Raw genomic sequence first — 14,280 nt, forward strand, 5'->3', positions numbered from 1 at the left:
AGGTTTGACTTTGAGTGATTTTGTTGATTATTAAGTTATTACTTATGTCAGTTTGTTGGTAATAAACTGTAAATTATGAAATTATCCATTTAAACTGTTTTTGTTCAACAAAAATGGGATTTAAGATTAATGTGAATACTGTTGAATGCACTGTTAGTAGTTCACTGACAATTCACTCAAATTCATTAGATTCTAATAAAGCAACTGTAACATGCCTTCATGTACCTAAGGAGTAACTAATTATAAAAACAGGCTACATCCGTTCCTTTTGAGTTACTTTATTCAGATCAAGATACAGTAGTACAGCATCCCAATTGTGGAGAGAATTCAAAATAAAAATAAAAGCACAGTCTTTGTGATACAGGACAATCAACAATCAAGGTTTATTCAAGAACAAAATGAGGGGGGAGGAGGGGAGGGGAAGGGAACAGCGGGAGTAGTTCAGGGAAAGACAAAAGTTTCTTTTATCAACACAGACGATACATTTATTCAACCCGCCCATAACCACCCCAGCTCCCACCCCATAATAAAACATTATGCAGCCTTACGTACACATGCTCCATGTCCCCCATCCCACTTTCTTTGAAAGCATGCACTTGTTCTCCATCGTGTAGAGATTTGTAAGCAAAGGCCTTTGCGTTTGCTGACCTTATGCTTTTCAATCTCGCGTACAAGTGGAGAACTTGGCATGGATTTGAGGGAAAACTGGGTGGCTCTAGGACACACAGAGTGCCCTGATAGCTGTAGTCAATTTACTTTTACTATTTCATTAACGTCCAAGGAATAAAGTGTCCCTTACAGAGAAGAACAACATTGTCTCTTTACAGAACAGGACAGGTGAAAACTGTTTACCCAGGCATACTAAAAAGAAAAACACCACCGCTTATCAAAGTCATTGGCACAAAGATTAAGAGCAATGCCGAGAACGTATCGCAGAAAATCACAACTGACTACTACTTCCCACCCTTGCACATAAACAAAATCACTGAGGATTTGGAGGAGGGATAATTACGAGCAACACTTTACGACTGACTGGTCCCTATTACACTGGGCCGAGGTAATTCATTTGTTTGACCAATTCAATCTGTGTTGCTGCGGAGAACAAACAGTGCAGAAGGGCAAAGTAGTCTGGTGGATAGAGTTGGGAAAGGACACTATTTGGGATTGATTAGTATATGCAATCATTGAGAGAGTTCATCAGATTACATGCAGTAATGGACACCCCCATTATTTCTTTGTCAGAGCTTTGTAAAGAACAACCCTGTGAGGCATTTAGGAGACACAACAGGTTTGGTCTGGTGGAAAAAAAAAAAAAGACAGACAGCCTAGTAGACCTGCACATACCTTTCAATCACTTCTCTGGAGAGCCACACCAGGGTCTCTGGGAAAAGAGAGCTATCATAGGGCTGATTCGGGGAGGAAGCTCAGCAAGAATAAAACAGCTTGTTGCTCCATCTGCTGCTCAAAGTTTGCGTCTAGCACTGGGAGGAGAGGTGCAGCAGCACACAGAGAGGTGCAGCAGCACAGAGAGCTAGCGCGGCCCTAGGTGCTAGGTAGCAAACATGGACATGTGGTATGCTGCAGTGACTGTAGCTAAAGTACAACAGTGGCCAAGGATGTAAGAGGGAGGAATGTGAGAGGGGTTCACGTTAGCGATGCCTAGCTAGTACAGTAGCACATTGGTCAGCATGCACCACTTAATGCAATTTCATCACACTTTGCCTTTAATAAAGCACCCATTTACAGCAAAGAGGAAGGTTAACAAAAAAGCCTGTGCTATGCCTGGACATGGACTACCATTGGACAGTAAAAAAAAAAAAAAAAAGACAGAAAACAAAAAGGAAAAAAAAAAAGGATAAAACAATTGTTAACAGCTTTCTCTATACATTTACCAGTTTTCCTGAACATCAATAAATATCTTGTAAAAGTGTTTGCGTTGTTGTTTTGGGTGGTCGTCTGGTTTAGCCATGTTGGGTTGGTTATGCTAGGGCCAGAACTGAAACAAAAAAGGAGAGAAAATAAAAGTAAGATTTTTTGGACTACTTCTTTCAGCTTTAAACACGTCAGATACGATTTATGGCATTCACTGTTTATGTTCAGGGACAGAAAGACAGAGAGAAATGCTTACCACTGATGGCCTCCTGGGCAAAGTACTTGACATCCATGTCTGTGTCTGAGGCCAGCTTCTCCAGCACTGGCTTCACCTCTGTTTGAAGGGCACTATGGGACAAAGACACAGGACGGGAATTGTTAAACGGTCAATGCAGGTTCTTGATTTTAGTGTGCGGGCACATTTTTGCCACAGAGGAGAGAAAACATCTGATGAGGAAATTACAGAGAACAACATACTTGCTGTCAAGGACGGGGCCAATCTTCTGAAGGGACTTGGCCACATTGAAGCGTACGTTGGCCACCTGGTCATTGGACATCTTGAGGACCACTGGTAGCATGTGCTTAGTGGTGATCTCCTGGCCACATGCCTCTGACAAAGCCTGCGACACATAATATGGGCAGTTACCAATGATGACAACAATGAACGACGAGTACCGATAATGAACAAGTAAATTTTTAGAAAGGGGAACTAACAGTTTCAGACAGAAACTATTTATAAACATGAGAGCAAGCTCATGGGAAAGGACACTGTTGACTCACATTGATACAGAACAGAGTGGTCATCCTGTGGAGGTAATTGGGGTCGTTGGCCATGCCCAGCACTTTGGGTACAATGGTGTTCTGAGCCCACTCGGCACCAAACTTTTCCACCAGCTTCATTAGATTACAGGTGGCCGCCTCACGGATGGCATACACTAGAAAATCATAGTGACGACATTCTCTGTGAATGGTGTGATCCAGTTTTGTCTTTTTCCCCCCGTCTCCACAGCAGGGAGGAGATCACGGCACCTGGATGTTGGTGAACGTCTTTCCAGATCATTTTCTTCATGTATGTTTACAGTCTGGCTGTAATACTGTCTGTCTGGTTGTCCACATTGTAATTTTATTTCATTTTTTTATTTAATATTTTGATCTTTTCTGTACATGACATCTATTTCAAGTTTGTCCTTCCTGTAAGAGAGATATCTCCTCATCTGCTCTTCCTGATTTTTTGTGCCTTAGTTGCGCTTAATTATTACACTTGAGCAATAAAACAAAAATTATGCTAACTGAAATGTAATAGAACAGACCGACATGTAAAAATGATAAGACATAAAACCATTAAGCAAATATTTTTCCATTTCATTTATCAGGAATTTAAAAAACAATTAGAGACTGTGTGATTGCTGCCTCTGTAAAAGCTTAGGGCTGGATCTGCAGAACATGACACTACTAGAAATAAGACCAGATGTCACAACAGCAATATGGTTTTGAAGAAAGTCAGAAAGCAGAATTTAAGCAGTATATTGGACAAATACACTGAGAAATTTCTAAGTACCAGTATGATTAAAATAATAGAAGTCATGGTATTTGTATATCACGTGAAATTTTAAATTGATAGAAAACCATTTCTCTGGTGGTGGACAAAGAGTCTGTGAGGGAAAGATTCTGGGCTGATTTCTCTGGTCCTGTCTTTCTCTGATGGGCTTACGTAAGGGTGGCACAGGCTTAACCCCAGTCTCTCTCTCTCTCTCTCTCTCTCTCTCTCTCTCTCTCTCTCTCTCTCTCTCTCTCTCTCTCTCTCTCTCTCTCTCTCTCCTCTCTCTCTCTCTCTCTCTCTCTCTCTCTCTCTCTCTCTCTCTCTCTCTCTCTCTCTCTCTCACACACACACACACACACACACACACACACACACACACACACACAGAAACTCGCACCAGCAGCATTCCAATGATGTAACACAGCTGGCCCTTTGTCCTCAACAGCTAGTGTCTGTCTCTAATTGGAAAACTCAATGTGAGAGGAGAACACTATATACTCGGAGTCAAACATTTATGCAAAGACAATGTTCGAGATAATAAAAAGGAGCAGGGTGTGTTGTGTGGTTTGATAGGCTCACTGCTTCTCCAGCAGCAGCTGGGTAGAGAGAAGGGCCCACGGCAAACATGTTCAGATATAAACTCACTGAGTGACAACTATTTGAACTCCATTAACTCCAGTACAAATACATGGCATAAAATGCTGGGTGTTGCCTTTAAGAATAAGGTTAAACTCAGTACGTTAGGTAATACATGCAAAAAATAAGACCGAGTGAAACAGGGTGGCTTAACCACCCCACTCTGACACAAATTCAGTCTCTAGTGACACAAATTCTGATGACAACTTGTCAAAACCACTGTATTACAGGATGTAGTTGTCCTTCACACTGCTTTTTCTCCACTCACAGCTACAGTACACTGTGTATGGAGTTACAGAAGAGAACCCCCTATTCACAGCTTTCTACTGGCGTTGTGATGGCAGAGAGCTGCCGACTGCCACAACTCACCTGTAGCCTCAAATTTTCTCACTCCCACCCTCTTTGCTGATCAATCTCAGCTCTCTTTTGTTCTGGTAATGATATAGCATCAGAGTGGTGAGAGGAGACCTGTGTGTTAACTGGCTGGGTTCAGGTGAGTAAGAGCTGTGGTGCTCTAATGCAACAAAGTGTGTAATGGAAAATGAGGAGACACAGCAGTAGTTTTATGCAAGAACCTTCTAAAAAAGGAACTTGTACATGACTAAGGTGTTAGAGGATGCTGCAGGGCACCAAGAGCCTAGAAAATGTAGGAAAGAGAGGCTCCTTTCCCAAGATGTTTACTTGGAATCTGTGGTTTGTATAAAACCAGATAACAAGGACACTATTTGGAACTGAATCTGTATGCACAGAATAAAAGTAAATTACTGTAATATGAACATCTGTTAAAGAAACCAAAACTACAAACAAAAATTGTTTTGTGGAATGACTCAACACATGCCCTTAATGATTTAAATTTGTTAATGTCTAAAGCAACTCTTTGGAGAACCCATGAGAGCGCCTTACCGTGGTCAATAAGCCAGGCCATACAGAGGGTGTTGAGCTTCTCGTCGAAGAATTCCACTCCCTGCGGAAACAAGGACACAGCATAATTAGAGCGATTTCCTGGATGTCTACAGTCAAATCAGACCTGATAAAGTCTGTTTGTCTACACATTGCTCAGATTTCTGGGTCTGCATGGTACTAATTACAAAAATCTTTAAAACATATTTTTATATGGCTTTCAGCTGTCCTCCTAGACTCCATGACTCACCAGCTGTCCTGCCAACAGGGGCATGTACTCTATTATAGCAAGGCGAACCCTCCACTTTGCATCCTCTGCCAGCTCCACAATGGCCGGCAGCAGAGACTGGGAGAGCTGACGGATGCCAATCACCTCGTTCACACAGTCTAGGTTGGAGATGATGTTGAGACGCACCTCAGGGCACTGTGACACAAAAAATTAAGATGTACAAGTTCAACTTATGGCAACACTCCCTTTGTCACAACAAAGTATTACGATATTAGACAAAACGTATTTATCTCATGAGCCTGATTATGATCTAAAGTTAAAATTAACTTTTTAAGCTTTACATTGAACAACTATGACAGCGTTTTTGACACTCTCCAAAGTGCAAATTTCTTGGCCCTAGCCAAGCCAAGCCACTTTAGCCACTCTAAACAAAAGAGACTTCCAAGTGGTTTTGTCCAGAATAGTGAAACCTGAGTATGTATCCAAGAGCCTTAAATGGAGATCTGCTTTACTTCTAATTTGGACAGGATATTAACAACTGGAACAGATAAACAAAACTTTTCATTCACACAATCCAAAAACCAGAAGCCATGAACTGCACAATGATTTAACACTCTAAGTCAGGCTTGTTAACTAAGTGGGAAGAGTAGCAGCCAAATTAGGCACTGTGACAATTTGAAATAATTCAGCTTCTGAATGAATGACATGTTGGCAGAACGTTCTCCATCTTACTCCCTTTAAAATGGTCCAGTCGCAGATGCACCTTGAATTATTGAAATTCACAAGTCCAAAGCTGTCAGTTTGGACTGTAATCTAATTAGACACTCTTGGTCTTGCATTTGTGCTGTGCAGAAACTGGGCCATCTTTAAATAGGACTAAGTGAAGTGGTGGAAGAACTGACAAGCCTCAAGCCTTCCAAAACATTTATATACCTTTGTGTCTAACCTGCCAAACTCATGTCTTGATCTCAATGGGCAAATCATGTAAATGTACTCATTGGAGAAGATTGTTGTTCTATATGAACCTGTTAAGTTAGAAGAAGAATGTACAAGGACATTCATCAGCTAAAACCCAGCCCAATGTAACTTAATGCATACTCGTATAACAAGTGGTCTACATTTTTTGTTGAAGTTCTAGGAACAAATAATTTCAAAAGTATGTCTTCTACTGACAGCCATGAAAATAAGTGAAATGCATAGCAGCCAGAATGATGAAAGAATGCTATGTGCTACTGGAACCATAGCCTGTCAATACTTACATTTATTGAAGTACATACAATTAATAAGCATAAAGCAATAACTGCTATAGTTAGACTGTATCCAGCTTTTCATTATGTTTCCCTCCAGACTCAGCTATTCAGTCTTATAATTGTAAGGTCTCAGTCTGGCTGCCAACTGCATGAGTCATCCTCCTACCCAGCCAGGTGGCAGCCAGGTAAATCTGGTGGCTGCGGCTAAGTGGCTTTACCCTGTCTCAGGCATGCTGATCACTAAAGGGCAAAGAAGTTGGTCAAACTCAAGCTGCTTCACAGGCGCGCTTTTGTTGTGAATGTTACCAAACCAAGGACTGCCTTGAGGATGTTCTGAAGCCAGCTGTGTAAAATATGAAAGAGAAATTGGAGCCCATGATTACAAGTTTGCATTTCCTTTACCTCGTCCTTGAGCTGAGCCAGGAAGAGAGGCAGTAAGTGCTCTATTGTGTTGTCCTTGCCCAGGATGGTCGAAAGGCCCATAATGACTGAGGCCAGGGCTGACTTCACATGCTGGTTGGTGTCTGAAACAAGTTCCTGGACAGGGACAGGACACACAGGAGACACAGAGATCAGCACAAACAAATAGTTAAGACAGAAAAGACGCAAGTAAACATCAAGACTACAGGTAAGGGTCATATTCACAACACACTACAGGGAGGGAGGCTATAATCGACTTGTGTGTAAATACACAGCAAAGTGGACTTAACACCAGTGCAGACAAACAGTCATTGCAGTGAACTACTGTAGGTGGAATAACTTCAAATAAGATGTAAACAGAAACAGAAATGGCCTGATATAAACACAGCACACAAAAACTGTCTATTACCCTGTTCAAACATAATGAATGCAAACCAATAATGACAAATAATACAATAATTCAAGCACTGGTGAAGAAATCAACATAGTCACCAATTTAAGCGATCATTTACCATGTAAGGAAACCTATGTTATGTTATGAATCATGTATAATCTGAAGTTGCTATCAATGTTCTTACAGTTTTCTAAGGTTGTGTGTCAGTTGGTTGCTACCTACATAGCTTTGTCCCACTGTTGTGTTGACAGGAATAAACACAATGATGCTTTGTGATACTGGTCTTTTGCGAATAATAGTTAGAGGAATCTGTAGTGCCAATACCATAAGTGAATTAAAAAAAAAAAATCAACTAGTAATAATGTAAGAATTTTTAATCAGGAGCAATTCAACTGAACTTATTGTTGAACAAAAAACACAACAGTGCCACCTGCTGTTCAAAATCTGACAAACACTGGTGCGCACACACACAATGCCTCACCCACTGCCTTTTACAAAGACCCCACAAAGCATCTCCCCTTAATAGCTATTCAAGGTTATGGTTGCATTAGTGGGCATCTTTGGATACCTGATGGTTACAGTCTCTATAGGTTGTAGTCAAACGATCTCTCCTTTTTTAAGCATGTGTATGTAAATGCTGTCCACTAGTTTACTCTGATCAGAGGCAACCAAAGAGGTAATCAGTGAGGAGTGGAAATATTTCTATTCCTGAACATGTACAAATCTGCTGTTTCATCCAAGAGCCAGTTTAAGGATTTCTGTTTCTTATTTTCATAGTTGTATATATACCAGTATAAACACTTTCTCATCAAATTGCTGAGATCTGGGGAAATACGTCAAGTATAGTAGGGGAAACAATACACAGCTTATAATTGAACCCCAGGGTTTCACCACAGTTAGAAGACAAAACAATTGGCTAATGTGAAAATAACTCTCTCAGAACTCTTTATAATAATGTGTTTTAAACTTTACAGAGCAGCTTCCTGATTAAACTTTGACCTACTTGTAACTGAGCACACTGTTTTATATTCAACTGACAATTGTGTAATCAATTATTTTTAATACAAAGTTTCAGTTTCATATCTATGAGTCATTCACATAATGTGTTAAGAAAAACAAAAAATATTTTGGCCACTACTGTTGTTTGTCCTGCGACTCATCACTGCACTTGAGATATCAGTAACTGAGTTTTAACAGCCAGGTTGCAAAAACAGTTTTCATTAAAGTGGATGTCACAACACCACATGTCTGCATCAATGCTTTGGGGACGACTATAAAAAGATAGGCCTCTAGTTATTTTTTGCACTTAGTAACTCATAGCTAATGAAAGCATTTCTTGTTCAACTGAGAAGTGAAGCACCGCAGAAATATCACAATGAAGCAGACAGAGAGGTTTTTTTTTTTTACCTTGACGCAGGGCAGAATGTGAGTCATGATGATTTGCTCACGATTATCCTCTGGGAGGTTCTCACAGAATTCTAACAAGCAGAAGAGTACACTTTCAATAAAATATGGCACAGACTGGATAAGAAGCTGAAACAAGTTGCTCCATTTAACCCATGCAATTCATCTCCTTCAGACACTAAGGCTTTGATTAATTAATGACAATTTGTGCACTGACCTTTCACTTTGTTGGCTGCAGCAGCACGGACCTCAGCTTCACAGTCCTTCAGGAGATTCTGGAAGGCTGGGACAAGATCGTTCTTGGTGATCTCTGGCCCCACTGCTTTCTGGAGCTACATTCAGAGAGAAGTCAAAGTGTCTCAGTACTGAATTAGCTGTGTGGAAAAATACCAAAACAAAAAGACATTATGCATTTTAGCTGGGAACTAGAAATTAAAGGGAGCAATGAAGATATAACAGGTGACTTAACAGCTATGATAACCCAAGTAATATCTAATGTTAAATTCTTATACATAATCAATTTGTCAGACTAGTTTAAAACACTCTGGGGAAAAATAACTGATGATGTGTGACATGGGTAGGTATGCGCTGTAGTTGGTGAGATCAGAGATAAATAAGATATAATTCCTACACGTATAATTCATTTCTGACAAAAAGCTTGGTTGAAATCAGAGTTGGAAATCTGGCTTCAACAATAAGCACTGCTTACAAGCACAGAAAAGTCTGCTATTAACCCAGTTACGACACATGCATAAATCCTGAATGCATTACAACAACCTGGTTAAGTACATTGAGTAAGAGAAACCTAGTTAAGGAGTCTCTACTCCCACGTGAAATGGGTTACTGTGCCATACAAAGATCCTGAAGCATTCTTTTCAGTAACCCATCTGCAACTGCACAGCATCGTGGATACATTTTGGTGCCAGTGTAAAGCCTCGAAGTACAGTTAGTACACCGTTTTTCATCACTGTGTCAAAATAATGTTTCAGGGCCAATTTCTCCAAAACATGTCTAAAATATCAGAGGGGAACATGTGGCTGCATGGACTCTAAATTTCTTTAAAAAGCCCTCACTGTAAGTTGGTCAAGTACCAAATATTCTGTGGCTGACTGAAGAATACTTAAAACACAGGCTGAAGAACATTTTTCAGATACAAAAGGTAACAACAAAAGGTGCCCGTCACAATCCTCTACCTAAGAACTGTCTTAGGATAGAAAAAGCATTACAGACACATTTCAACAACATGATCTTACCCTTTACAGATCAAGAATAAAAAGACAATGGCATGCTTTGGATTCAGTTCACTGAATCCAACAAAGTGCTGCAAGGCAGAGGGATGGCCAGTAAGAGGACTTTCAATTATCTCTGAATAGGTAATCAATTTTTGGGTGGAGGAGAATATAGACAGGTTTTACCGCTTTATCTTAGTTAATATTTGGGGAGCACTGACTGTTTGGGAAACATATTGTTGTTGTTATCACATGATAGTCTGACACATTTTGACCAGAATAGAACAAAGACCATAAGGCAAGAAGAACCACTAAGCTTAATTCTATCAAAGGTGAAAAATGACAGCCATCAAAACTACTGTCCTCTGATCTTTTAGCCAGCAAGCTAGTCTCTGTCATATCAGATCATATGTATATGTTGAGTTACAACAGTGAACAAAGCCAGGAACTTCACAAGACTTGTGAGATGCTGTGTACAGTCTCAGAGCCCAGTAGTTATTTGTTAAGACAATCCTTCAATGTGAAAATCCCTCTAAATGCAGAAAATTCTTGTACAATGTTCACCACTGAATTCACATATGCCTCTATTCATGAGTCATTGCTTTAGCTTTGAATGACGTTACATACAATTTGTACCAAATAAAGTTAAATGTCAGTTTTAATTTAGTTTCTCAGACTTCCACTTGTGCATGACTTTCTTGCTCTGTTATCAGAAGGAAAAAAACAACAACACACATTTGACACAATGTGTCAGCAATTTACTGAAAAGAACCTGTGCAGCAGCAAAAGAAAACAAAGAAAACAAAGACTTCAATGTGACATTTGCCAAAGTTGACTCTGGAAGTTCTTGCAGCACCACTGCTGACTCTATCATTACCCAAGATTTAAAATAGGGCAAAACCTACATCTTCAAAATAGCCATTTATATTCAAGAATCTTTTAGTGGTCTTTGTGTCTTTAATGATAATAGATTTTAACATTAAATTTGATCTAAAGTCACAGAGACACTTGTGCTAGTTTGAACCACAAATCTGTGAACCAATATTGTATTGAATCATATTTTGCCCATATCATTCTGGTTAGTAAGATATGCCCACACATTCAAACGCAATGTCCTCTCTGACTTGGATTGTGTGTGTGTGTGCTGTGAATCCTGCCATTAAGCTTTGTTTTCAATCTGTAGACATCAATATGGTTTGAGGCACATGGTGTTTCTTAGGGACCGGACAACTTAATGGCATCGCTGAATAGGACTTGCTTCTCAGCTATCATTTTATAGGTAATTATTCAATCAGCATGACAGCAAGGATAGACATGAAAAAAAAAGGAATCAGCAGCTTACCTCAGAGAACTTGTCAGCCACCATGTAGCGGACCCTCCAGGATTTGTCCTCTGCAGCCTGGCGCAGGGTTGGCATCACCAAGGTCTCCAGGTCCTCTTGAGGCAGCAGAGTGGCTATGCTGACACAAGCCTCCACTGCAAGCAGCCGCACTGAGTCCTAATAGAGAAATGTACTGGGATCAGTTTGGACATCCCTGGGTTTCAAACCAAAGATTAGCGGGAAAGCAGAACAGGAGTGCAAGAAGTTTAGGTTGAAAGGAGGGAACAGAAGTGCTCTTACCTGCTCGTCAGAGGCCAGAGCAGTGAAGAGGGAAATAATGTCACTTTTTACATAATCAAGCTCCAACACTTTGGCAAACTCCCCCAGCTTAGATGCTGCAGCACGACGCACCATGGGAGTGTCATCTGAACACAAGGTGCGGAAATGCCTAAAGATAAAACCACAAACAGACAATTTAGCAGTGAGACAAAACCCACCGTATAGACAAACCAAGTTAGAAACCTAGAGAAATCACACCAGGTCTGTGTTAGATTACATGCCTAACATCACACATGTTCATTATTGCAAATAATTGTTAAGAAGCTACTTACTGGCGGATCTCAGCCTTGACAGTGCTGGAGACACGGGGATAACAGACACTAAAGAGGCCGCAGGCAGATGTGCGAGAAGTGAACCAGTCACCACTGGCCAGCCGCTTGACCAAAGGCTCAAAGTGGACTTCCAGGTCAACTGGAGAGTGCTCCTGAGAGATCTTCCGCAGCGACTCCACAGCTTTGTCTCTGACTACTGTTTCTTCCACTGTAGCGAGGCTCTCGAGAGGAGGCTGTGTATCAAGACAGGATAAGTCATTATGATACTAATGAAGTTTTGTATACTTCGGATGAATTCAAAAGATGGAGAACAATATTTACTACATCAATATGTCACGCTCTTCATAGGAAATGATACAATATTTTGGATTTAGGTAATATAAAGGTAAGCATTATGCTTTATGTAAGGAGAAAAAACTTTGTAATGTCTAAATAACAATCGATGCAATTACAACAGTCTACTTGGTTTAGTTGGCCTCACAGTGTATGCCTTTGCCATTGAACTTTGATATCAGCTAAAATACACACACACAAAAAAAACAAAAAACCACATATAAGTGCATCATTGCATTAAATAACACAATCAATAACTGCAACAAACATGGCAGTGTATTGTATTAAAATCATGGACTTTTCAAAGGACTTCCATGCCTTTTTGTTTCTGTTAAACAGCAAAGATAATATGTCCCTTATTACATATATATTTAGATAACTCTCCAATTATTTGGATGCCATTAAACTTACCAGGAGACAGTGCACATACTCCGGCCCTCCTACCAACATAGTGAAATTGCCAAGCTGCTCAGCCAAGGCCAAGAGCACTTCATCTTCATCATAGATGGTGTCTAAGGGATGACAGAAAGATTCGTGAAATGTTAGAATATGTATTCAGTTATGAGAATGCAACACCATGCCTGATGACCACTGCAACAGCTTGAACTAGGTAAAAGAACAACACGTTCAGCACTTCCCTATATGACAACCTTTTAAAATTTATGCTGAGATCATATGTGCTTGTGTCAGAGATCAGGAGGTTTTTAATTTTACACGGGTTGGATGATTAACTTTATTACCTGTGAGGAAGGGAAGGAGCTCAGTGCGGGTCCTCTCCACTCCAAGGGCCAGAGCAATTGTTGACAGCTTCTTGATGCTGTTCAGTCGTAACTGCACACAAAAAAAGACAATATGTGAACTAAATGTAAGCGCATTTAGTGCTCAGTGTCAATGAACAAGCGTCATCACACCCTGCCGGCCTCTGTAGAAATTAAAGTATTAATGTTACGATCTAGGCTACGGTCCGCGTCCTCGCCATAAGAGAACGTTTCAAATGGTGATTAACTGTGATAGCTGTATCGAAATGCTAGCTTCAAATGAACTGGCAGGGAATAAGCGGGCTAACAACAGTGAGCTCTGCCCACTGCGGCCTTGAACGCCCTGTTGTTGTGATTGCTAACTTTAACGCTAGTCAATTAGCTAGCACACTACTGGCTACTAGCGGTGCGTTAACGCTAGCGGCTAAACCACTCACCCGGTTGGCTAGGCTCGACATACCCAATTCATTTGATTACATTTATGTTTCAGTCGATATAAACGCCGACCGAGAGAAATGTATATTATTTGATACTCCAGATTCACAGTTACCGTAGTAATTCTTGACAAACAAACAGCTAGACTGTCAAGACAGGGTGCGCCCGGCAGAAAATTCCCGATAGGCCTCGGCCGGGAACGTTAGCTAACATATTTAGCAAGCTAGCAATCAGACTCAAAAAATACGACAAAATGGCTTCATTTTTCCGTAAAATATAGAAAGCGATTAAAATAAAAACCAGCGTTACTACCTGAACGTCCTCATTTCGCAGTTCATCAATGAGAACGGCGATAGGGTAAAGAGAGTCGTCTCCATCAGCTCCTGCCATTTTGGATACTGTTGCAGTTACCGAATGGCGCTGCTATACTGCACTACGGGGTTTCTGCCAGAGATCAGCGGCTGCAGGGCCCTCCCTCCTCCGCTACTGCGCTGTATGCTGCCTTCAAGGACCCACCGACAAAACCGGCCATAACAACCCTCGTTCAACCGACTACACCGTAAAAAATTAAATACTTTATGAAAAACAAAATTACTTAGACTAACAACTAAACGTTAAATAATAGAACTACATCTGAACTGTGTAACAAAATCTGTGTTTATATAGATTTTAAATCAAGATTTCATATGACTAAAATGGCTTATTCGTGTGTCTCTTAGCCTAGATGACTAGAATATTTGTAATTAATAAAATCCATATATAAATCCTTATATAGCGTAAAGTGCATATAATTTATAAGGCACAACTGACTCGGCCTACAGACTATGGGTTGTACAGTGATAATCAGCGGTAGCTACTACATTCTACACAAATAAAATAAATAAGACAGACATTAAATTTTAATAATATAAAAAGAGGACGTCAATATACACTGGTGGTGAAAAAAAG

At 40.3% G+C, this 14,280-nt stretch overlaps 1 protein-coding gene across 1 annotated transcript; it reads right to left on the reverse strand.

Moving 5' to 3' along the window:
- Window positions 1-262: 262 nt before the first annotated feature.
- ppp2r1bb (protein phosphatase 2, regulatory subunit A, beta b) lies at window positions 263-13,811 on the reverse strand. The gene is made up of 15 exons (XM_018693968.2): window positions 13,645-13,811; window positions 12,880-12,970; window positions 12,551-12,651; window positions 11,807-12,039; window positions 11,496-11,643; window positions 11,217-11,372; window positions 8,863-8,977; window positions 8,649-8,719; window positions 6,830-6,964; window positions 5,199-5,372; window positions 4,952-5,012; window positions 2,653-2,807; window positions 2,350-2,492; window positions 2,129-2,220; window positions 263-1,996 (listed from the first exon to the last, which is right to left on the reverse strand). Exons 1-15 carry the CDS (start codon window positions 13,720-13,722, stop codon window positions 1,980-1,982), a joined length of 1,770 nt encoding a protein of 589 aa, XP_018549484.1. The 5' UTR covers window positions 13,723-13,811; the 3' UTR covers window positions 263-1,979.
- Between the last annotated feature and the right edge of the window lie 469 nt (window positions 13,812-14,280).

The sequence above is a fragment of the Lates calcarifer genome, linkage group LG21, assembly GCF_001640805.2.
Source record: "Lates calcarifer isolate ASB-BC8 linkage group LG21, TLL_Latcal_v3, whole genome shotgun sequence".
NCBI classification, from domain to species: Eukaryota; Metazoa; Chordata; class Actinopteri; family Centropomidae; genus Lates; species Lates calcarifer.

Coding starts and splice junctions, on each gene's coding strand:
- ppp2r1bb (XM_018693968.2), bottom strand. CDS start 13,722: ATGGCAGGAGCTGATGGAGACGACTCTCTTTACCCTATCGCCGTTCTC. Junction 6,965..8,648: donor ACATTCTGCCCTGCGTCAAG/GTAAAAAAAAAA, acceptor GTCCCTGTCCAG/GAACTTGTTTCAGACACCAA. Junction 2,221..2,349: donor GGCCCCGTCCTTGACAGCAA/GTATGTTGTTCT, acceptor TTTGTCCCATAG/TGCCCTTCAAACAGAGGTGA.